This window comes from Macrotis lagotis, chromosome 4 (assembly GCF_037893015.1).
Source record: "Macrotis lagotis isolate mMagLag1 chromosome 4, bilby.v1.9.chrom.fasta, whole genome shotgun sequence".
NCBI classification, from domain to species: Eukaryota; Metazoa; Chordata; class Mammalia; order Peramelemorphia; family Peramelidae; genus Macrotis; species Macrotis lagotis.
The window spans coordinates 267,445,062-267,470,399 of NC_133661.1; the positions used below are offsets into that span (position 1 = coordinate 267,445,062).

At 37.7% G+C, this 25,338-nt stretch overlaps 1 protein-coding gene across 14 annotated transcripts; it reads right to left on the minus strand.

Annotated features, from left to right (window-relative positions):
• Window positions 1-660: 660 nt before the first annotated feature.
• Window positions 661-23,937, minus strand: WDR89 (WD repeat domain 89). Of its 14 annotated transcripts, none has more exons than XM_074235972.1 (4): window positions 21,659-21,987; window positions 21,483-21,576; window positions 21,060-21,128; window positions 661-6,545 (listed from the first exon to the last, which is right to left on the minus strand). In XM_074235972.1, the coding sequence occupies exon 4, from the start codon at window positions 6,512-6,514 to the stop codon at window positions 5,345-5,347; it is 1,170 nt and encodes a 389-aa protein (XP_074092073.1). In that variant the 5' UTR covers window positions 6,515-6,545; window positions 21,060-21,128; window positions 21,483-21,576; window positions 21,659-21,987; the 3' UTR covers window positions 661-5,344. The 14 variants fall into 14 exon arrangements, 11 of the variants coding, with proteins under 11 accessions (XP_074092073.1, XP_074092074.1, XP_074092069.1 ...); XR_012478225.1 differs by lacking the exon at window positions 21,659-21,987 and adding an exon at window positions 22,018-22,358 and having other exon boundaries at window positions 6,526-6,545; XR_012478223.1 differs by lacking the exons at window positions 661-6,545; window positions 21,659-21,987 and adding exons at window positions 10,925-20,124; window positions 22,018-22,358.
• Window positions 23,938-25,338: the final 1,401 nt, after the last annotated feature.

The window sequence follows — 25,338 nt, forward strand, 5'->3', positions numbered from 1 at the left end:
TGTCTCATCCTGTTGCCAGAAATCACATGCTGAAGTTGATGGCATGCCAATGTGCCTTGCTTATATAGGGGAGGAAGAGAAACCAATTGAAAAGCCAAGAGACTCCTGTGGCATCCAGGCCATGGGGAGGAATGGTCTCAAAAAGGCAAGTGGAAGGTATGTCTCTGCACAACGCTCCTCTTGTGATAATAAATGACTCTCCAAGTCATATCATCATGTATATGACAATATGGTTTTCTTCAATTATGAAGTTTGAACAGCATCACCATCCTTTTAAGAGACATTTATTAAGGAATGAATTTTCCAACTAAATAATTCTAGGGAAAGTGACAATTAGACTAGATTGTAAAAAAAAACACAAGAAAATAGAACAGGGACAAAAATCTTTAAAATTTCAAAAATGAATATTTGACCAGCACCTTCAATACAAATTACTACAAACTTGCCATGCCCTAGCATATGTTCTTCATCATTTGCTGTAATCACACCCCCCCCCCCCAAATCCTATCTCTTAGTGGTCATCCAACATTCAGGAAATGAGTCTTGTTTGGAAAGAAAGCCTAGACTATATTTTCAATAACAGATCCAGTTCATTTCTGAGTTTCTACTTGAAGCCTTTCCAACTTGCTAGGACATGCCAACTTGCACTTCATTGGCATAGCCTTTGAGAATCTAGTATTACCTACATAAGGCACTGGAGTGAGGCTTTAAGTGGAGAAAGCTTAAGATCATGAAAGGTCAAACAAATAAAAATGTTATCTGGATAACTTTTGAAATAGTAGTTGGAAAAAGTCCAGACTTTTAAACAAAATGACATTTTAAAAATTTTTATTTAAGGCAGATGGGTTAAGTAACTTGCCCAAGGTCACACAACTAAGCATTTAGTAAGTATCTGAGGGTGGATTTGAACTCAGGTCCTCCTGACTCTCCAGGGAGTGCTCTATCCACTATACCACCTAGCTGCCCCCAAAATGACATTTTTTTTTGTTTAGGTTTTTGCAAGGCAAATGGGGTTAAGTGGCTTGCCCAAGGCCACACAGCTAGGTAATTATTAAGTGTCTGAGACCAGATTTGAACCCAGGTACTCCTGACTCCAAGGCCAGTACTTTATCCACCGTGCCACCTAGCTACCCCACCAAAATGACATTTTTTAAAGATTTGAAATGAAAAAATTTCACCCGCTACCCCTATCTAACAAGTATTTTGGATTTTGCATGCTAAGTGTAACTTACCTGTGGAGGATTTAAATAAGAAATTAAGTAGAGTTAACTATCTGAAGCCATATTAGTACAGCTAGTACTCGTAGGAAAGTAGCTTCTCAGGTTTCAATTTGCTAGTTAATATTTTTAATAACCTATAACATAAATTGAAAGATTTTACTTCAAAAACTGAATGCAAAATCAACATTTAAAGCTTCAAAGGGTTTTTATAAACATTCTCATTTGATATTTACCATTCATTATTCCTGTTTTATAGATGAGAGGAGACTGAGGTTCAAAGAAGTTAAGGCACTTAACTGAGTTGCTGAAAGTGACTGTGGGTCCCTCGAAGGCAGGACTTGACTTTTGCTTCTGTTGCCTTAATACAGTACCAGACACATAGTACTTGTTTAATATATGTTTATTGATTGACATTTACTGTAAAATAGCATAGGATTAGGGGAAAATCATAAGCTCAGTAGGCCCTTCACTCAAATCTGAAACAGCAGCCCATCTCAGCCTAGAAGCTTCCTGCACTCTGGAAGTGTACTGTGGGCCCTATTAATCAAAGGGACAAGGAGAACATTGCCCCAGTGCTAAGCCCATTCAAAGGAGAGGCTTTTATGTACCAGAGAAGAGCAGGATGGAAAAATACTAGTAATAGCCTCATGCCTTATCTCCTGAGGTAGTCTTATCCAAACCACTTCAGTAGGGAAGCAAAAAATGAGGGACATGACTTCTCTGAGACATGGATTCTGAAGTCAAGAAGTTAATTTTTGGCAAAAAAAAAAGAAATTTAAGTGCTCAAGTAAAACTCAAGGTACCAGAGTGACTATCATAAGAGTAGTTAAAATGTTTTATAATACAACTTCTGACCCCTATAGGCAAACAAATGCTAATTGTCATAGGTAGAATTTCAACTCAGGCATCTCTGAACTCCACATCTTAATTCCTTCTTAAAAATAACTTCTATCCCAATCCACCCCTATCCAAATATTTAATCCAAAACTTCCAAATCCAAAAATCTAATTCTATTCCAAAGAATAGTCACTAGTGGTTCAGCATCAGCTTGGCACACTAAAAAAGTGCCAAGGTTTTCAATACTTTTATTAATAATTTGGATGTTGTGCTTTTAAAAATTTACAGGTAGATGTGAATCTGAGAGAAATAGTAGATATGCTAGACAACAGAATCATGATTTGAACAAATCAAAATGTAAGTATCTTGGGCAAAAAAATCTAATAAGGAGAACTCAAAAACTTTTCAGTTTTTAAGAAAACAGCTTAGTAGAGTAAAAAGATGACCTGGATTTAAATTCTGCCTTGTAAACTCAACTTGCTATTCTTGGACAAATCCTTCTGACCCTCTTTGGTCCTTCATTAAGGAAGAGAGGACTTAGAGGTTCTGATGACTCTATGCTTATTTTAGTACATTCTTCTATGATTGTAATTAGGGTAGGCTCTCAAGGTACAGTTTAATGGAGGGAATACAAAGTCTTACTCTCAGAAGTTCAAAAAGTCAATTTCAGAAATACAGACTCTAAGGATTAACTAACTTATCTGTGTCAATTGAAGATGTTTGTCCTTCCAGATAACTCTGGCAGAGAAAGTGAGGCTGGTGACCTACACTGCATCCCTTCACTCAAATCCAATTCATGTGCTTGTCACAGCATCACTTCCCTGATGTCTTGGTCTTCTTTGAAAATGAAGGACAAACATTACTATTATCCAGAAATATAGAGAAGAGGTATGGTTCAATAACACCTAGGTGACGCAATGGATAAGAGTGTCAGGCCTGAAGTCAGGAAGACTGATCTTTGTGAGTTCAAATCTGCCTTTAGACACTTAGTAGCTGTGTGACCCTGGGCAAGCCACTTTATCCTGTTTGCCTCAGTTCCTCATCTGTAAAATGAACAGGAAAAGGAAATAGCAAACCACTCCAGTATCTTTGCCAAGAAAACTTCAAATAAGGATATGAATTGGACATGATTGAAAATGGCTGAACATGAACAATAGAAATGTCTCTTGCACTTTCATGTGAAAGAGGGAAAAACAGACATTCTGTGTGGCCCTAGATGGCAGCTAGGTGGTTCAGTGGATAGAACACTAGGTCTGAAGTCACCTTTCTTTTTTTGGTTATATTTTAATTTTTTTACATTATTGTAGTAAACATAATTCCCTTCCCCTACAAATTAAGAGAAACCTTAAGAAAAATAAGGTGAAGGTGGGGGGGAAGTGTGCTTCCATGTACCATCAACTCTGTCTTTGGGATGGATAGTATTAAGTCCTTCAGAAAAACTGCTTCAGTATTGTTTTTCCTCATAGTTGCTACTCCTGGCTATATTTCCCTCCATTCTATTCCTCCCCACACCCATTTATTCCATTTTCTCTCTCTCTTCACCCTGTTCCTCCTCAAATGGGTAGTATCTGACTCCCCTCTCCTACAATCTTCCCTCTCTTCTATCACTTAGGCCCTCTCTCCCCTCCCGTCTCCTTTCTCCATCCCTTTCCTCTAGGCAAAGAGAAATTTCAGTGTGTAGGTTATTCCCTCTGAGCCACTTCCGATGAGAGTGAAGGCTCACTTATTCCCTCTCACCTTCCCTTCAACATTGCAAAAGCTTTTTCTTGCCTCTTACATGAAGTAACTTCTCTCTCTCCCAGTACATTCCTTTCTTGGAAGACTCATCTTTCCAAGTTCAAATCTGACTTTAAACACTTCCTATGTGACCTTGGGCAAGTCACTTAACCTTATTTGCCTCAGTTTCCTCATTTGTAAAATGAGCTAGTAAAGAAAATGGCAAACCACTCCATCTCTGCCAAGAAAACCCCAAATGGGATCCTGGAGTCAGACATGACTGAAACCCTGAACAAGTGGTTCTAGAGGCCAGAACCTAGGGGCAATGGATTCAAATTGCAAAAAGTAAATTTCCTTTATGTAAGGGAATAAAAACCCTTCCTAACAAAGCTAAGAAGTAGAGTGAACTCTCTGCAGAGGTAAGTTTCCCTTCATATTGCAGAAAGGATTATTTTTCAGGCATACATAGGATGGATGACATGGTTTCTCTTAAGAAGACTAAAGATATTAGGATTATTTATTTTTAGTGAAGTATGAGAAAATAATGCCATTTTTATTTAGCTAAATCATCTTATTAAGCCTTTTTAGAGGAGAAAAATAATATGACACAATGGTAGAGGGCTAAGTTTGGAGTCAGATGAAGGTTCAAATCCTTGCTCCACTTAGATTAATACCTAACCTAAGGTTACATCTCTAAGCTTCCCTGTTTCAGTTTCCTAATATGAAAAATAAAGGAAGTTGTTCTAGAGGATCTTTAAGGTCACCTTCTACTTTAATTCTAATAAATTTCCACCCTAAGATTATTATTATTAAATGACACTTTTAATGAAAGTTTACAAGAATTTTATACTCAGCCTTGGAATTCAGGTCTGGGACTGAACCATCCTCACTGGTAATGCAAACTCACTTAGCCCACTGTACCTGGGTAGCTCCCCTCTAGCAATTATATATGCTTCATACTAGTCTTCTATCCCCCTTACTCCAATCATCTTCTTGCCATCTACCTTGATGTTATTTTTTTCATTTAAAATATAGAAAATTCAAATAATTATTTTAGACTCATTTTGAAAAATATACATCCACCATTTTAAAAAAATTCAATTCTATTTGGATTGTTATATATAGCTGTCCATGTAAATAATATAGAACAAAATATGCATATTAAGCAACAGTCAAATGCATAATTTAATTCAGGGCTAAAAAAAATATGTTAAAAAAACTCAAAACCTTAGCTCTGAAAAAATCCTGAATATAGAAACAGGTCAATAAAAGTGTCACTAGTTTCTTAACTCAAGAATAGACTTGCTTTAAAAATTAATTTAATTTAAAAATACACCATCCATCAATTTAACAGTGATAAGTTTTAAAAATTAATGGTATTCAGAATGCTCTTTTGAATTCAGAAGTGTTTCATTATATGTCATTTAAGCTCTAAATCCAAGTTTTCTCTGTACTTCAAAAAGCTTATTTACAAATCAGCCTATTTCTGCATAAAGGTTATAATATATAGTAGAAATAATAATTGCAAAAATAATTTACTGAAATAAGACCAAGCAAGATCACAAGCAATTTTAACTACTATGCTTCTTCTTACTTTTGTAAGAATCATTACTGTGAACTCTAACACGTTTTTGCACAGAGGAAGCTATTTTCATTTTATCCTTCTTTGCTAAAGTCCTTTCAGTAGCTCCAGGTTTCCAAAGTAACAGTTGTGCATCTTCTCCACCAGTTAGCAAAGAATCATCCTGCATACTCCAACAGAAGGAACGAACTGTGGCAGAATGCCCTCCCTCAAGGCTTCTCACATATGTCAATCCTGAAGACTCACAGTTTATTAAGTGAATAGTTCCTGTATTTGTACCCCCAACAACCAACAGTTGGTCTGCTTTTTCATGGTATAAGCCACCAATCAAATAATCCAGATTTCCATTTTGCACATTAATTACTTCTCTGACATCCTGAATATTCAAACATGTAACTGATTGATCAGTGTCCAAATTGGCAAGATCCCACCAACAAAATCCTTCATCATGTGTCATACAGTAAATCTGTTTGTATTCCTTCCCAGACCAACCAACATAACTTATTGATGAACCAGAGTTACAAGTTGCAATCAGGGCATCTTCTTCATTGTCAATGCTTATATCAAAAACATTCACAAGTCCATCAGTTGATCCTGAGAGTATCATGTTAGGGTTGTCAGGATGAAAACATACCTGGGTTATATCATCACTGTGTGTCTCTGAATAAACACCTAATGGGGCTTTAACAGGGCATGTACTTTGAGAACTATTTCTCACATCCCAGAATACCATCAAAGTATCATCATCAACTTTTTCAGTGCCAGCACAAATTATGTGATCATTACAATTAATATCAAAACTGATGAAAACATTGGAAGGATAACCTTTGAACACCTGTATTGGTGTTTTGCCAGATAAACGCATATCCCAACATTTTATAGTGCCATCTGTGCATGCTGAAAATATATGAGAACAGGAATGTGCAAATTTGACTCCTTTAAGGAGTCCAGGATTTCCATTAAATTCCCTTAGCAAACTTAATGTCTCTTTATTATATAGTCTAACTGATCCATTGGAACATGAAACAGCAACTATGCATCCATTGTCTTCCTGGACATTTTTTGAAGTGTTTATGTCGAGGAGATAAGTAGGCTCTTCAGTCACTGCAGAACGTCTAGCGATGGAGAGATCTGCAAAATATTCTTCAGTCTTCTCCATGGCTACAGTAACATTCAAAGGCAGTTAATATCTGTAACAAGAACCAAAATGTAAGTTAAATTCAAAGCTCCTCCAAAAACTGCAAGAAAAAACAAAAGAATTGGGGGCTGGTATATAAAAGGCAAGGAATAAAAAAAACTATTCCTGTATTAAATTATATTAAATCTTAAATCAACTGCCATTCCATCATGATGAATGGGATCATAAATATTTAACTAAATCAGAAAGAGAAGTGATTCCTCAATGGTTTATGAAGTCTAAGCAAGCAGAGGTTACAAATAAAAAATAAAAAAAACTTCACACTGGCTATATCCCATGAATATTTTGTTCATATTCATTCTCTTCTGTGACCTTCACAGCATTCCAAAAGAGGTAGATAGGTAAAATAAATTATTCCAGTTGGTGCACCTCTCTTATCTTCCCCCTTCAATAAGAAACATTAAATTCTAGCTCAATTGTGGCCCTTACTTACTTGGTTCCCATTCCACTTTGGTCACATTACATCACATCACCCACATCACACTGGTCATATATTACTCCCACAGATCCTGTCTACCTTTTTCATGTTTTCAGATGATAATGTGGATAAGGAGGGGTTCATTATTAAAGTAGATAGAGCAGTGGACCTGGAGTCAGGAAGGCCTAATTTAAAATCTATCCTCAGAAATAAAGTAAAAAAAATGCTTATTTTCACCTAATAATTCTGATTTAAAAAGGCAGCCTGGAATCATGAGATAGTCAGTCAGTCTAGGTAGTCTGGCCTCTAACACATACTGTGGATGGCATCTCTGGTCAATTTTTCAATGTCTCAGTGCCCTCAGCAGCTCTTTAAGACTATAAACTGTGGAAGGTACCAATGTTGACACATGTAAATGTATCTGTCCCAGCCTCTAGTTTGCTCTAAATTTGTTAACACTTTGTTGTAGTTACTACTGCCTGTCAATAAGAAATAAATAATATCAATGACTGTCCACATCTAGGAAGACTGCTTTACTCTTAGTCAATAACTACTATTAAATTATTGGCAAAAATTATATAATTAAAAAGATATAAATATATGAACCCATGAATTATGGCCATGTACATTTTTAAAATATATATTAAACCTAACAAAGCAGTAACAGAATTTCCTATGTCCCCCTTCTGACTTTTTCCCACAAACGTTTTAAGAATATAGTCAATCCTCAACATTCACATATTGAATTTTAACAACTTTAAGCATCTCATTGACATACACACATTTCATGGCTATGCGTAGTAGAGAAAAATAAAGAGGCACAATGAGTGCAAATTTGTAGAGTTCATCTACCATTGTAAAGAGCTCCTGTGCATTTATTGCATATTTCATTGTTTGTCTTTAAAATTCAAGTTTTGTCTTGCAGTTCTGTCCCCAAACTATAGTTAAGTCCTCTTGGCTCTAAGATGATACTGAGATCTCACTAGCATCTACTGACAGCTATAACTGAAGTTCCAGCAACCTCTTCCTTAGTTTTCAGAGGACAGCAAAGGTAGAGAGATTTACACAGCTGTATAGTATACAATACAATTCTCACAAACTGCCATCTGACACAGGTTAAAATCCAGGTTAAAAAGTTTTAGTTATAAAATTTTTCATTTGTTATACCATCCTTACAGTACAACAGATTTCATATACTACAAAAAGTTAAATATTGTCTGAAGTTAGTGTTTTTAAAAATTGAGATGTTATAACAAAAGGTCAATTCCAGGGTAGTACTACTAAGAAAAAAATTTATGTTACCAATTTAATTTTGTGTACAGCATTTTATGGGTTATTTCATGGTTACTTTGTTAGGAAAAGTTCACATTATCAGAACTAATGTTTTGTTATTAAAGAATTGTATCCAAAAAAAAGTGTTTTTTCAGCAATCTCTAGCAAAAGATTAGTTTTTGGTGGTCAGAGGAACCTAACATTCAATGTGTTTAGTACATTTGTTTTTTTTTTTATTTTTGTGCCTTTTCCTAGGAATGTTACCCCCATAAAAATTTAGGATTGATTGTAACTACAAATGACTGCAATTGCACTGTGGCATGCCTCCCTCTCTCTGTTTTTTTTTTTATTCAATTCCAACTGTACCAATTCAGGAAAATATAATTTTAGAACTGGAAAGAGGCTTTGAGATAATCTAGTCTAATTAAGGCCCAGAAGGACAGAGGTTACACTGACAATTAAAGACACATTCAGGATTAAATCCTGAAAGTTCATGACTATCAGAGAGGCAAGTTACCAAAAATGTGTTGCACTTTTCACCTAATAATTTTAATATTAAAAAGTGCACAAACTAGTGGGATAGTGTCTGGACTTCTAGTTTAGTATTCTTCCAGTGAAACTGTGTTGTCCATCTTAAAAGCCCTCACCAAACACTGCAACTTGAACCAAGAGCCTCTGCAATCCTAGAGCAACTACAATCCATGCCATTCATTTTAGCAATTAATCAGACACTATCTTGTGAAACTTCATACTGGAATGTTACCTCTTTACTGTTATTAACTGTGTATCTTTTCATCTGAGAAATTTTGGAAATTTCTTTTGAGTCTCCAATAAGGTCTATAAAAACAAAGTATGGAGGGTGGCTAGGTAGCTAGGTGGATAAAGCACCGGCCTAGGAGTCAGGAGTACCTGAGTTCAAATCCGGTCTCAGACATTTAATCATTACCTAGCTGTGTGGCCTTGGGCAAGCCACTTAACCCCATTGCCTTGCAGAATCCTTAAAAAAAAAAAAAAACAACAAAAAAAAACCTGTCTATTATTGGGGCAGCTAGGTGGCGTAGTGGATAAAGCCCCAGCCTTGGAGTCAGGAGTACCTCGGTTCAAATCTAGTCTCAGACATTTAATAATTACCTAGCTGTGTGGCTTTGGGCAAGCCACTTAACCCCGTTTGCCTTGCAAAAAAAAAATTAAAAAAAAAAAACCCAAAGTATGTAGTTAAGTGCTTAATAAAAAATAAAAAAGTTATTTTAGAGGACACCATATTACGTATGAAATACACACATATAGATAAACATTCTTGACTCCTTAACTAAAGGCAATCTTTAAAGAGTTTCAAAAAATAACCTTATAATTCACAAATTCCTTTTTTCTTTTCATAACATCAGATGTCTTTATCTGCCAGCAGCTCTGATTTTAAATAATAATGAATATTATTTGCATTTTGTACTGGAGTAATCAAAATAAGGACCAAGCATAAAGAGGAAGCACTGTGTTCAATGAGGAGATGGTGGAATTTTTTTCAAAGTCCAAATGGAAATAATCATGAGAAGAAAAAAAAGGAATTTCCTGAAAAGTCAAAGACAAACCAAGTAAGTATTAAGTACTTCCAATCATATTAGGAAGGCAATGGTGTTTAACATTTAAAAAAAAGCCAAGTAAAACAAAATTAAAAAAACACCAGTGCATGCTAGGTGGTGCAGTGGATAGAGCACCGGCCCTGGAGTCAGGAGTACCTGGGTTCAAATCCGACCTCAGACAATTAATAATTACTTAGCTGTGTGGCCTTGGGCAAGCCACTTAACCCCAATGCCTTGCAAAAAAACTAAAAGAAAAACCAAACCCACCAGTGCATTAACAATCAAAACTGGATTCTGCCTTTCTACTACCTACATCTCACAGTGTGAACTTGGGTAATACTCTGTATTCCTATTATTCTCTTTTAAAAAGTTTCAAATATTAAAAACTAATTTTGACTTTCAACAAGTAGCCTTAACAATTTCACTATTACTTCTGCTTTTTAAAGCTCTTTCAATGATCTTTGCACACTCATTCCATTTTATTCATTGTATTCATAATTTTAATTTAGATAATTGTAGCCAAGGTAATCTCTTTGGGGTACATGTCAAGTAGTTGTGACTGAATCAAAGGCTAGCAGGATTTAGTGCCTTTGGGGGGTTTACTTTTAAACTCCTTTTAAGAGTTCTACCATAAATTTTAAGGTTATTAGGGAAAAAGGAAAAAAAAACCTGTATGTTATAAAATATTTATAGCAGTTCTCTTTGTGATGGCAAAGAACTGGAAATCGAGAGGATAGCCACCAATTTGGGAATGGCTAAAGGTTATAATGGAATACTACTGTGCTGTTTATGATAAGCTGGCTGATTTTAGAAAAACAAGGAAGATTTGCAAGAAATAATGAAAAAGCGAAATGAGCAGAACCAAGAGAACAGCTATACTGTTCAAAGAATAATTGTGAATGACCAAGTTATTTTGATTATAAATACTCAAAATCTACAAAAGACCTTTGAAAATGCTATCCCTCCAGAAGTAATAGTATGCATAGAATAGTTTTATACAATAATAGTTTCTACCTATCAGTTTTTGGTAAAGTTATGAATTTTACAATTCCCCTGACTCTCCCTTCCCTCCCCCCCACCCCCCTACAGAAGAAGGCAGTCTGATAATCTTTTACATTATTTCCATGCTATATATTAATCAAAATTGAATGTTGAGAGAAAAAAACATATCCTTGGGAAAAAATAAAATATTAGAGCTACCAAGATTATGTGTTACATAAGACAACTTTTTTTTTTAAATTTAAGGTAGTAGTCTTTAGTCTTTCTTTTAACTCCACAATTCTTTCTCTAGAAACAGATGATATTGTCACAGATACTCAAAAATTGTCCATTATTGCACTAATGGAATGAACAAGTTCATTAAGGTTATTACCTCCATGTTGCTGTTAGGGTGTACAATGTTCTTTTGGTTCTGCTCAACTCACTCAGCATCAGTTCATGCAAATCTTTCCTGGCTTCTCTGAATTCCCATCCCCTCCTGGTTTCTGACAGAACAATAGTGTTCCATAATGTACGTAGGCCACAATTTGTTCAGCCATTTCCCAATTGATGGGACATTCACTCGATTTCCTATTCTTTGCTACCACAGAGATGCTATGAATTTCTGTACTTGATGTTTTTACCTTTAAAATTAATTTCAAGAGTTCAACCAACAAGTATATTAGTATACCTGTCCTTGATTAGCCCTTCTGTCAAATACCATTTTCCATTTTTGTTACCTTTGCCAATCTGATAGATCTGAGATAGAATTTAAGAGTTGACTTAATTTGCTTTTCTCTATTAGTAATTTGAAATATTATTTTAAGTTTATTGTTAGCTTAGCTTTTCTTTTGAGAACTGCTTTTGACCATTTATCTACTGGTTTGTGTTGATTTTTTTTAATTAGCTATATATATCTCGGATATATACTTTGAGAGCAGAGAAATTTGCTATAAACATTTTTCTACAGTTAACCATCTCCTTTCTAATTACAATTGCACTGATTTTGTTTGTACAGGTTTGCAACTTATGTTATCAAAATGTTATTGTCCATTTTACCTCCTATAATCATCTGTGTCAAATATTTGACAGTTGGAGTTTTCTTGGCAAAGATTCTAGAGTGGTTTGCATTTCCTTCTTCAGTTCATTTTATAGATGAAGAAATTAAGGCAAACAGTATTGTCTTGTCCAGAGTCACAGAGCTACTAAGTGTCTAAGGCCAAATTTGAACTCAGGAAGATGAGTTTTCTTGATTTCAGGTTCAGCACTCTAACCACTGTGCCACCTAGCTATCTATCTGCAAAGAATCATTTTATTTCTTTTTTGTCTACGCACATTCTCTCAATTCCTTTTTATTTCTATAAAGCCTATGTATGTTCTAGGATACCCAAAAGATATGGGTATTTTAGGATACCCCCCTACCCCCTTTAAACAGAACCTAAGTTCAAAATGGGGACATTCAAAAGTTGGATTCAAGTCCTGCCTATGACACACTGGGCAGCTCACTAAGTCTATTAAGTTACAGGTCTGATTTGGCAAAAGGAATTCACTCATATGAGCTCTCTATAACATTGAAATTACAAGTCTAGTTTAAAAAAAAAATCAATTTATTTTCCAGGATGGCTGGATCAATTCAAAGTTCTTCTAGGAGTGAAGATTCTTTCTACAGCTTCTCCAATGTTGACTATTATTTGCCTTCTGTCATCATTGCCAATTTGTTGGGTATGAGATAAAATTTGAGTGGTTTTGATTTAGATATATCCTATTATTAATGATTTGGAATGACATTCCACATGGTAAATAGTTTGTAATTCTTGGAATAGTTTGTTCATATCCTTTAAAACACTTGTCCTTTGGAAAATAGCTCTTGGTCTTAAATAATTGTTCTAATTCCCTTTATATTTTTAGATATCAGATCTTTATTACATCACACAATTTATGCCTGTGTCAGTCTACTTGTTTTTTTTTCATCCATGATACTCTCATTTTCCATCTCTGTGATTCTGTGCTGGGTCTTCTCTGTGCCTGGAATGTTCTCTCATCTCTATCTCTAAGAATCCCTAATATTATCTCCCAGGTTTTTTCCTATCTATAACTTAGATTTTAATTAGGGCAAAAGTGACTAATTTTATAACTAGGGCTTCCTACTGTCTGAATCCTATTTTACTTAAGTAGAAGATGGGGAAGGGGATTAGAGAGGTTGAAAAAATACCATTCTCCAATTATAGATGTGGCACTTAGCACTCCCACTTTGTATTCTTGAAATTTTATTCATAGAATATATGCTCTACTTTCAGTCAGTGTTCTGTTGTTTCTGACCACTGGAGTGGTTTGCCATTTCCTTTTCCAGATCATTTTACAATAGAGGAAGCTGAGTCTCCTGACTCCTGGCCTGGCATTCTATGCACTGTACCACTTAGTTTGAACAGATCATTAACACTAGAAGAACCAGGAACATTAATTGATGCAAAAAAAAAAAGTTACTACATAGAATGACAAACAGGATCCAGAAAAGAATATTGACCAGATTAGAGCTTTGTGCTAATTTTAAGATAAAATCAAAAGCCTTGAGTTCAAAGTCAATATCACAAATATAGGAAGGGGGGAGACCCCTAATAAGAGCACTTTGCCTGAAAAAGATCTAGGAGTCCAAGTAGCCTGCAATCACGAGTCAACAGGATACTATAGCAGCCAAAAATAACTAATGTCATCTGGGCTGCATTAAGATAAGGGCTCCCAGAAAATAGGTGATCTTCCCTCTGAACTCTCCCCTAGACAGGGGATAGCTGAGCCACTTTTAGTTCTGGGCATTACAATTTAAGAACAACACTGATAAGATGGAAAGCACTGAGAAGAAAGCAACCAAGAATTCATGTCACGTGAAGATCAGTTAAAGAAAGTGGATGTTTGACTTGGAGAATGGGGAGGAAACAGGAAATGATAGCTGTGTTCAGGAAGAGAGAGATTAAACTTGTATGGTCCTAGATGCCAGAACTAGGAGCAATGTGGGCAAATACAGACCAATTTAAGGTTTGATGTCAAGTAATGATTTCTTATAATCCTCGTTTAGTCATTTTTTCAGTTGTATCTAATTCTTCATGAACTCATTTGGGGTTTTCTTAGCAGAGATACTGTAGTGGTTTGCCATTCTACAGTTCATTTTACAGATGAAGAAATTGAGGCAAATAAGGTAAAGTGATTTGCTCAGGTTCACACAGCTACTAAGTGTTGGAAGTTGGATTTGAGTTCCAGAAGATGAGTCTTTCTGCCCCGGGCCAGGTGCTTTATCCCCTTGCCATCCAGCAGCCTTTCTAACAATTAAAGTCATCCAAAAAATAGAATTGCCTGGTTGAGAGGTTGAATGTCCCCTTTCACTGAGGTTATCATGTTGCCTCTTCAAAGCAGTACCAAAGAGGCTGCATTTCTGTCAGCCTCTTCCTCCATCAAACACTCTTGATTAAGCACTTAACTATGCTCTAGGTGCTGTGGCAAGGACCAGAAAGACAAAGAGGAACCAAAAAGATAAAATCTAACTTCAAAGACAACACACAGAAAGGAGCTGAAAAGCAGGGGAGGTGGAGGGAGAAGGCACCTGAAGAGTCAGGAGCATAACTGGGGAAGGGGGAGGGAGGGGGAAGGGGAGGGAGGGGGCAGGGAAGGAGTAAAGGGAGGAAGAGAGGGAGAAAAGCAAGGCAGGTAGGCCTGGGCAGTTTCTCAAGTTTACATTCTAAGAGGAAAAGCGGGTGAGAGGTGAGGTCAGTTCTGCCTGGTTCACTTTGGTTGTTTCTGTCATAATTCTAAAGGCACACAGAGAAACATAACAAGAAATGTCTTTTGTCATTTGGACTCAAAAGATGGCTTACTTTTTTTTTTTAAAATTTCCTAAATGCCCAGCACAGCTACATCTTCAATGTGAAGTGTGCTATTCAGATCTACCAGTGACTTTTAATGCGCATTGTGTTGCCACCCATTATTCTCTCCAGATCTTCAGTTCTCAAACCTTACCACTTACTAGTTTTTTGGACATGGGTCAGTCAATCATTTTGAACATCAGTTTATTTATTTGCAAAATGAACTAGATGGTCTTTGAGATCCTTCCAGCTCTAAATCTCTGATCCAACTGAAATTATATGTGAATTTTATCAATACTTTTTATAAATATATGCTCATAATTTTTTCAAATGAAATATTATGAGATGACAAAATCAGGACTTAAAAAGGGTTTTAATAAACTAGAAAGGGGATTCAAACCAACAAAGTTCAACAGTAAAAAATGTAAAAGTCCTACATCACAAGAGTCAATTCTTTTTTTTTAAAGATTTTATTTGAGTTTTACAATTTTCCCCCTAATCTTACTTCTCTCTCCCCCACCCCACAGAAGGCAATTTGCCAGTCTTTCCACTGTTTCCATGGTATACATTGATCCAAATTGAATGTGATAAGAGAGAAATCATATCCTTAAGGAAGAAACAAAGTATAAGAGATAGCAAGATCAGACAATAGATGCCACTTTTTTTTTCAAAATTAAAGGTTAATAGTCCTTGGTCTTTGTTCAAACTCCACAGCTCTTTCTCTGGACACAGATGGCACTCTCCATTGCAGACAGCCCCAAATTGTCCCTGATTGTTGCACACTGATGGAATGAGAGAATGTATCAAGGTTGATCATCACCCCCATGTTGCTGTTAGAGTATACAGTGCTTTTCTGTTTCTGCTCATCTCACTCAGCATCAGGTCATGCAAATTCTTCCAGGTTTCCCTGAATCCCCATCCTTCCTGGTTTCTAACAGAACGATAGTGTTCCATGACATACATATACCAGTTTGCTAAGCATTCCCCAACTGAAGGACATTTACTTGATTTCCAATTCTTTGCCAACACAAACAGGGCTGCTACAAATATTTTTGTGCAAGTGATGTTTTTACCCTTTTTCATCATCTCTTCAGGGTACAGATCCAGTAGTGGTATTGCTGGATCAAAGGGCATGCACATTTTTGTTGCCCTTTGGGCGCAGTTCCAAATTTCCACAAGAGTCAATTCTATTGGTAAATCAAAGTTGAAGTTGGCAAATTCAGTATGAATCCAAAATGTGACACTAACAAGCTAATGCAAACTCAGATTGAAATAATGTACTGTGGTATTTATATCCCAGGATAGAATAGGCTTACTGTACTATCTGCGGATAAGTAAACAATACAACTAGGATTCCAGATTCAGATTTGATTGTTAGAGAAAATTCTGGATTTGGCATCAGTCATCTTAGCTAAGTCACAATGTCTTTGGTCCTCAGTTTCCTCATCTGTTTAAAAAAAGGGGGTGAAGTAGGAAAAAATAACTTCTAGGTCTCTTCTGGGCCCTAAGATCTATGACTTTCTAAGCATACTAGAGGTAACTGACCAGAATTACATGTGTAGAAGAGGTATATAAATAGGGCTATTTCATCTAGAGATCAGAAGACATAAGAAGGGATAAGAGTTTGGTATATGAGCCATTTTTAGTCATTTGAAATACTGATGTATGGAAAGGTGAATGGGTATTTTCTAAGTTGCTCAAGAGAGCAAAATGAGGACTGAGAAGTTTGAATTCTGGCTCAGTATTGTATTTATTACAACATGTGTGAACTTGGGCTATTTGCAACTTCTCCAAGATTCAGCTTTTTTTTTTTTTTTTTTTAGAAAATGGGGTTGTTGTATTAGAAGACCTAGTTTCTGGCAGCCTGAACCTGAAATCAGCAAGCCTTAAAATTCAAACCCACTACTTACTAGTTTTTTGACTTTGGGCCAGTCAGTTAATCATTCTGAACATCAGTTTACTTATTTGTAAAATGAGGGGGTTCAATTAGATGGACTGTGAGGTTACTAGCATCATGACTTGGTCAAGTCATTTAACCTACCAGCCACCTCAGTTTCCTCATCTGTAAAACGGGGAAAACAACACCTCTTTGAATTGTTGTGAGGACAAAATAAAATAGTATTTATAAAGTTCTTTATAAGCCTTAAAGTGCTATGTAAATACAATTATTATTATTGTTATTATAATGGTCCTTCCCATTCTAAACTTATGATCCTATTCATTTAAGTTACAAGGAAGCAGATATCTGCTTTCTACCCTTTCACACAGTAAGAAATTTTCAATATCCGAACCAATAAACTTTTAATACCTAGTAGTGGTCTAGGCCAGTGGTTTCACTGGGGTAGGCGGTTCCCAGTGAGGAAACTTCACCTAAAGCTGCACTGGACATTTGCCTAGGATCTCAAAGCCAGAAGATGTCAGCAACAGGACTTAAAGTTTACCTGTCACATCTACTACTATAAGCTGCCTTCTCAACTCAAATAATTATATTAAATTAATAATCATAATTAAATTAGACATGTTAAATAACCAGATGTGTTTTTCTTTGTTGGCTGAGCCTAGTGAAAAGGATGGACTAGAAAGAAATAGCACAAGTTTACCTCTCTCACACAACTCCTCCAACAAGATCTAGGAAGAATATCAAGCCCAGGAGTCATTGGGAATTTCTTGGGAAACCCAAGAAAAAAACAAATAAGTTATTTTTCTAGCCAAATACATGAATTCAGCCTAATGGCAAGTGACCTGGATAGAAACTGAAGAATAGGGGTTGACATGTCAGAGGGATCACTCTGACTTTGGAATGGCCTCAAAGATTCAACTCAAAGGTGAAGACCAAGGGTAGACTTGCAGTGTTGCTGCTCTGACAAATTATTTGGGATCAAGTATTACATGTTTAGTCTTTTAATTTTTCTAAGGTAATTTCCTTTTTCCCCCAAGTTTTTAACAGCTATTGTAATTTTTAAGCTATTTCTCCCAAGCTAGGAAGGCTCTGACAACTGAATCTGTTTTGCAAAGACAGTTAATAACTAGAGAAGTGCACTGTCATTAGGTTGGCTACCTGGTGCTGAATTTCTTGACTCTGGCCACCCATGAACAAAGAAAAACTTTAAAATGGCCTCAGACGTGTGTGGGCCCCTTCCTCTTCTGCATTGCTAACAGTAGGACAGGAAAGAAAGCAGAATGCTAAGAATCTCAATTTTTAAACCATCAACACTGTGTCGATTTGTTTTTTTTTTTTTTAACATTTTTCAAGGCAATGGGGTTAAGTGGCTTGTCCAAGGCCACACAGCTAGGTAATTATTAAGTGTCTAAGGCCAGATTTGAACTCAGGTACTCCCGACTCTAAGGCCAGTGCTCCATCCACTGGGCCACCTAGCCACCCTACTTTGTCTATTTGTACTCTAAATATGTAACCTTTGTTCCCTGATCAACAAAGTAATACTGTTGGACAAGCTGAATCATATCAACAAGTTGCTGCTAAACAGAAGGCCTCTTCCAGGCTCCCGCTCCCCCTCCCCCAGTCTTTATATTTATTTTCATATAACACATATATTTGTGGATATGCTATATTCTCCCTAGTGGACTATTAAGTTCCCTGAAGGCACAAGGACTAGCAGATAATACAGGCATTATAAGTATTATAAGCATTGTAGAATTACTGACAGCATTGAGGCGGCAGAAATTCATTTAAACAACTTGATTGATAGTAATCAACTTTTATAGGTATAGAAACAACTTTTTTCTTTTAAATGAATTTACTCAAAATAGAGAAAGTTCAGAGAAGCAGATAGGGAGCTGTAGTGGATTCAGGCAAACCAGGTTCAATCTCTAACACTATAGGCAAATTACCTTACTAAACAGAGAGATCCTTGGTTACTTCAAATCTGGCCTTGGATATGGATTAGCTATGTTACCCTAGGAAAGTCTTGTATCTGACCCTTTCTCTCTACTCACTTCAAGATCTCCTATACAACAGTTGCATTTGATGTCAAAGCCTCAAAGTTCTCTCCACTCCAATCTATCCTCCACACAATGGCCAGAATAGTGCCCCCCAAAATCACTATTTCATTCCTTAGTCAGTAACCACCAATGCCTCCCTATTACCTCCAGAATCAAATACAAACTCCTGTTTGTTATTTAACCTTCATAATCTGGCTACCTCTCTTTTTCATACCATATCCTTCTCCCCTTCCTACTTTTGTACAGCCAAACTGGTCCTCCCATCTTCATCTTTGCACATACATGGAATACACTCCCAAATGACTTCACCAAATTCCTTATTTCCATTAAGATTCACCTCAAAAGATCCACTTTTTCTACAAGGAGCCTTTCCTTACCCTTCAGCTATCAGTGCTTTCCCATTACCCAAAAATAGAAGCTCCCTGAAGGCAGGATCTGTTTATCTCTTTGTTTTTATTTCCCCGAGACACTGCAAATTCCTACACAAGGTAAACCCTTAAACAAATGTCTAGTGACTAAATGACCAGCTACATGGTTCTTCCAAAAACCCTACATTCATAATTTAAAATAAAAATCAATGCTTCTGTTAGGATGAGAAAAATATAAAATTTTATTGTTTTCATTAAATGACTATGAATGACATTCTCCCAGTTCTTCTAGTTAAAAAGTATGATCTAGAAGTTTGGAAGCCATTCCAATCAAAACTGAAATTCTATTGTTGAGTTCAAAACTGCTGAGAAGCAAAATTCATCTTGTGAATCCAAAGAAATAACTCAAGATATCTCAAAAAAACTTTTGGAGTATAACTTGAGGGGAAAGAGAAAGGTATCTTCTCTTAAGATGTGCCATGTATAAAAACATCACTTGTACAAAAATATGTATAGCAGTCCTGTTTGTGGTGGCAAAAAATTGGAAAGTAAGTGAATGTCCTTCAATTGTGGCATGGTTTAACAAACTGTGCTATAAGTATATCATGGAACACTATTGTTCCCTATTAGAAACCAGGAGGGATGGGAATTCAGGGAAGCCTGGAAGAATTTGCATAAACTGATGCAGAGTGAGATGAGCAGAACCAGAAAAAACATTGCTTATCTTAATAGCAACATGGGGGTGATGGTCAACCTTGATGGACTTGCTCATTCCTTCAGTGCAACAACCAGGAACAATTCTGGGCTATCTGTAATGGAGAATACTATCTGTAATCAGAGAAAGAATTATGGACTTTGAACAAAGACCAAAGACTATTATTGTCAAATTAGGGGAAAAAGAATCTCATTGTTTTATTTTTCTTGCTTAAGGATATGATTTCTCTGTCATCACATTCAACTGAGATTAATGTATAACATGGAACCAATGTAAAGACTAACAGAATGAGGGGCAGCTAGGTGGCGCAGTGGATAGAGCACCAGCCCTGGAGTCAGGAGTATCTGGGTTCAAATGTGGCCTCAGACACTTAATAATTACCTAGCTGTGTGGCCTTGGGAGAGTCACTTAACCCCATTGCCTTGCAAAAACCTAAAAAAGAAAAAAAAAGACCAACAGAATGCCTTCTGTGGGGGGTGGGGAGAAGGAAGCAAGAATGAGGGAAAATTGTAAAACTCCAAATAAAATCTTTAAAAAAAATAAAATAAAATAAAAAAGATGCAACATGTACACATTTGCTTACTTCGTCTACAATACACTCTTTTGTCCATGATAAAACTAAATATATACAATATCACAATATACCTCACATATCCAGAAAATAATAATCCATATTACAACTAAGAATCAGAAAACAACAAAAGTTGCAAAACAATTCTGAAAAGCAAAGTCCTTAAATTCATTGTATAGAACACTTTAAAGAGTGTTCATGCCCTAGGCTAAAGACTATTTATTTATATTTTACAGAATTCTAGTAACCAGTTTTCTCAGGTTGTAGTAAATTTTGAAGATGGGAGTCAGACAGTGGTAAACAAGAAAATAAGCCAAAATGAGTATCACTAAAGCAATATATAGAAATGTATGTATGTATACACACACACACACACACACACACAGACGTTTTAAAAAACAGAAGGGAGTTCATAAAAGCACAAACAGGACAGTTTTTAAAGTAATAAGTGAACTTTATGTGTCTGTATCACATACCTAAAAAACCAAACAAGATTAAATAGAAAATAATGGTTTTATTTACATTCTTTTTGCAGGTGTTTCACTCTGTATATGGCACTACTACTTTTGGGAGGTTAAGTTCAAATTAAAAATTTTTTTAACTTTCTTTTTTAAGTATGGCATTTCGATTGAGGTCAGAAATTATTCCACCGCACTCAATTCTGGTAAGGCTACAAACAAAAATTAACAGCTAGATAATAAAGTCCTTAAAAGCAAAGCGTGTACACACACAAAAAACACAAAACACAGACACATGCACACCATTCTGAGACTAATTTAATGTAGGACAAACTGACCTTTAGGGCATCTCAACTCAAAATTGAAGTTCATAGCTGTGAGTCATTAAGTCTAAATTATGTCCAACCCTGTTAAGATTTAAAAACATCACTTTCAAAATATTAAAAAAGAAGTTTAGGCCTTTAAAAGCATATGAGAGGGGTCAGCTAGGTGGCGCAGTGTCCTGGAGTCAGGAGTACCTGGGTTCAAATCCGGTCTCAGGCACTTAATTACCTAGCTCTGTGGTCTTGGGCAAGCCACTTAACCCCACTGCCTAAAATTTAAAAAAAGCATACGAGACGCCTCATCCACCGAAATGGGGGTACGAGGTGTGATTCACAATGTGGGTTTGAGTTATAACCCTAGTCCCTGGGGTACAGTCTTAAACCTTTCTTTTTGTGTCGGTGCCCTTCGGCAGTCCGGACTTGTAACTCAACGCTTACCTAGTAGCCGACAGAGAGTAAGTGATTTCATACATGCCAGCTGATTTGCCTTGATTCCGTTTGGCAGTCGGGGGAAGCCTATGTGCTCCTTCTCCTGAAAGGTATAAAATAAGAGAATTACAAGCGGGGTCAATTACACTGGTTATTTAAATATTAAAGAATTGAAACTCACAAACCCCAGGTTAAGAGGCCAAGGAAACAATGTAGCGACTGGCAAATTGCCTTCTGCGGGGGTGGGGTGGGGGAGGGGAAGCAAGATGAGGGAAAATTGTAAAACTCAAAATAAATAAAATCTTAAAAAAAAAAAAGCCACGGTTAGAAGGCAGCCGGGAGACGCACTGACTTCCGAGTCAGAGTTCGAATCCTGCTCGGGCACATGGGCCGGGTGACTGCACGGGCCTTCCCGGGCGGAGGGGTGGCGGCACACTAGGCGCCGGCGCGTACTGCCACGGCGACCCGAGGCAGGCGGAGCGCAGCTGCCCCGAGCTGGGAATGACGCATTCAAAGGCACTGACGGTCCACGTGGATACGCCACCTCGCCACGACCCCACCGCGCTTCCGGGAGTTCCTCGGGCGGCCGCAGCAGCGAGCGCGGGGGAGCAATCTTAAGCATTCGCCCCCCAGAGCCGCGGTCTCGTTCCACCGCCGGGCGCACTTCCTTCCTCCGCCGGCAGCTTCCTCCCTCGAGCTCCGCCCTCCTCCGGGGACGCATGCGGCCGTCTCGTCGGGTCCCAGAGAGCAGGGCCGCTCCCAGAAGCCTCTGCGCTTCCGCAGGCCGGCCGCCCCCGCGGGCCCTCGCGGCCGGTTCAGGCACAAGAGCGGGAAGCGAAGAGCTATCCATCCGGGGACCAGAGGCTCCGCCCCTTCCCCCTCATTAGCCCCGACCGTGCTAAGGTTCCCTTTCTTCTATTGGCTAGATCAAAAAAAGGAAAGCCAAAGGCGATTGGTCAAGGAGAGAGGAAGCGGAGGAAGAGAGGGGCGGGTGAGCGCCGAAGCTGGGCCGGGGTCCCGCGGCCGCTTGCGTCGCTCCGACCGACCGTCCCTCCTCCCCACGTCCACACGTCACGCAAACATCGACGAGGAAGGCTCGGTGGCTGGGTGGCTGGGAGCCACGAAACGGTGGGTGTCGCCTGGCGGCCTCTGGCCGTCCTCGCTGGAGAGCTTCCCCCCGTGGGCGGACCGGCTCCCGCGAGGCTGGCGCGCAGAGGAAGGAGATCCCAGCCGCAGCACGAGCCTTTTTTTGCCTTTTTTTTAAATAAAAAAATTACATAGCATCTCACAAAAGTCATGAATTTAACAAACAGGAAAGTTTCCTTACAAAAGAGAAAGAAGAAAGCACGAACCACGAGCACGTCCCTTTTTTAAGAAGTATATTTTAAATGCAGTAGTCTACCAGCGCCCGGGGCGGCATGTCCTCGCTGCGTGGCCCTGGACACCCCAGCTCCTCATACGTGGATGAAGCGGAGTCGCAAAGAGAGGACAAGACTGAGCAGCAAACCATGCTCCCCGCTTCTGCTTTGTCTCCGTGTCAACAAGCATTTATTGTGAGAGCTGGGATCCCCAAAACAGGGCCAAAAAGAGCCCCGGTCTCGTGACACTTCTGAAATTTTTCTCCTTCCTATGTATTTTTTTTAGGGTTTTTTTTGCAGGCAAATGGGGTTGAGGTCACACAGCCAGTCTAAGGTCAGATTTGAACCTAGGTACTCCTGACTCTAAGGCCGGTGCTCTATCCACTGCACCACCTAGCCGCCCCTTTTCTATATATCTTTAAATGTTTCCTTGATGCTGCCCTTTTCATTATCTTTTCTTTTTAACCACTGAAGAGAGTTATCACCACTTCCACCCTATGCCAATACATTTCTCCTTCTCAATGATAGGCTTAGTTGAACAAAACAAATTCTCCCATTGATTGTAGGTGAAAAATCCCATCTTGTAGACAGTCCACCAGAGTGAGAAGCAGGATTTCTCATCAGTCTCTGCAGATTGCCTTGAAGAGAGGCAATTTCGAAGCCTTTGAAAGTAGTTTTGTTTTACAATGGTGCGGTCTTTTTTGTAATTGTCTAGTAGTGCTATCATTGTATATTTCTAAATTGCTGTCCAGAATGTGGGGATCAATTCACAGCTCCTCCAACAATGTGTGCTTGTTTCCATACTTCCCCTTCTCCCCTCCCATATAGATACATACACACTTATAAATATACATATATATATTATATGATATATATGCACTCACATAATTTTTCCAACAATTACCATTTTCTTTTTTTTTAATCTGGCAATTTGGCAGATGTGACAACCTTAGGGCTGCCTGAAATTTGCATTTTTCTTTATGAGTGATTTAGAGCACTTAAAAATTAGGTTGTTCAACTATGATAGACTTACCTCTTCTCAGCAATACAGCAAAGACAGTTCTAAAGGACTTGGGATGGAAAATGCCAGCTATATCCAGAGAAAGAATGTGGAATCTGAATATCCATCAAAGCATACGATTTTCATTTAAAAATTTGTTTTTTGCTTCTTCCTTCTTGTGGTTTTCCCTTTTTTGTTCTAATTCCTCTTTCACATCGTGACTACTTAAAGATTTTATTTATTTTGAGTTTTACAATTTTCCCCTAATCTTACTTCCCCCCCCCCCCCTACAGAAGTCAATTTGCCGGTCTTTACTTTGTTTCCATGGTAAACATTGATCCAAATTGAATGTGACCAGAGAGAAAGCATATCCTTAAGAAAGAAACACAGAGCAGAAGAGATAGTAAGATAAGACAATAAGATAATCAGTTTTTTTTTCTTTAAATTAAAGGTAATAGACCTTGGTCTTTGTTCAAACTCCACAGTTCCTCATCTGGATACAGATGGTAGTCTCCATCACAGACAGCCCCAAATTGTCCCTGATTGTTGAATTGATGGAATGAGCAAGTCCATCAAGGTTGATCATCACAAGGGGCAGCTAGATGGCACAGTGGATCGAGCTCTGGCCTTGGAGTCAGGAGTACCTGGGTTCAAATCCCACCTCAGACTCTTAATAATTACCTAGCTCTGTGGCCTTGGGCAATCCACTTAACCCCATTGCCTTGCAAAATCTTAAAAAAAAAAGGTTGATCATCACCCTCATGTTGCTGTTAGTTTGTACAGTTTTTCTGGTTCTGCTCATCTCACTCAGCATCAGTTCATGCAAATCCCTCCTTGTTTCCCTGAATTCCCATCCTTCCTGGTTTCTAATAGAACAATAGTGTTCCATGACATACATATACCAATTGAAGGACATTTACTTGATTTCCAATTCTTTGCCACCACAAACAGGGCTGCTATGAATATTTTTGTAAAAGTGATGTTTTTACCCCTTTTCATCATCTCTTCAGAGTATAGACCTAGTAGTGGTATTGCTGGGTCAAAGGGTATGCACATTTTTGTTGCCCTTTGGGCATAGTTCCAAATTACTCTCCAGAAAGGTTGGATGAGTTCAGAGGTCCACCAGCAATGTACTAGTGTCCCAGATTTCCCACAACCCTTCTGACTGATTGTTAGCCTTTCTGGTCATATTGGGCCAGTCTGAGAGGTGTGAGGTGGTACCTCAGAGAAGCTTTAATTTGCATTCCTCTAATTAGTAATGATTTAGAGCAATTTTTCAAATAACTATGGATTGCTTTGATCTCCTCATCTGCATATACTTTGACCTTTTGTCAATTGCGGAATGGCTTTTTTAAAAAATTTGACTCAGTTCTCTGTATATTTTAGAAATGAGTCTTTCCTCAGAAACATTAGTTGTAAAGATTGTTTCCCAGTTTACTACATTTCTTTAGATCTTGGTTGCAGTGTTTTTGTCTATGCAAAAACTTTTTAATTTAATGTAATCAAA

Coding starts and splice junctions, on each gene's coding strand:
- WDR89 (XM_074235972.1), bottom strand. CDS start 6,514: ATGGAGAAGACTGAAGAATATTTTGCAGATCTCTCCATCGCTAGACGT.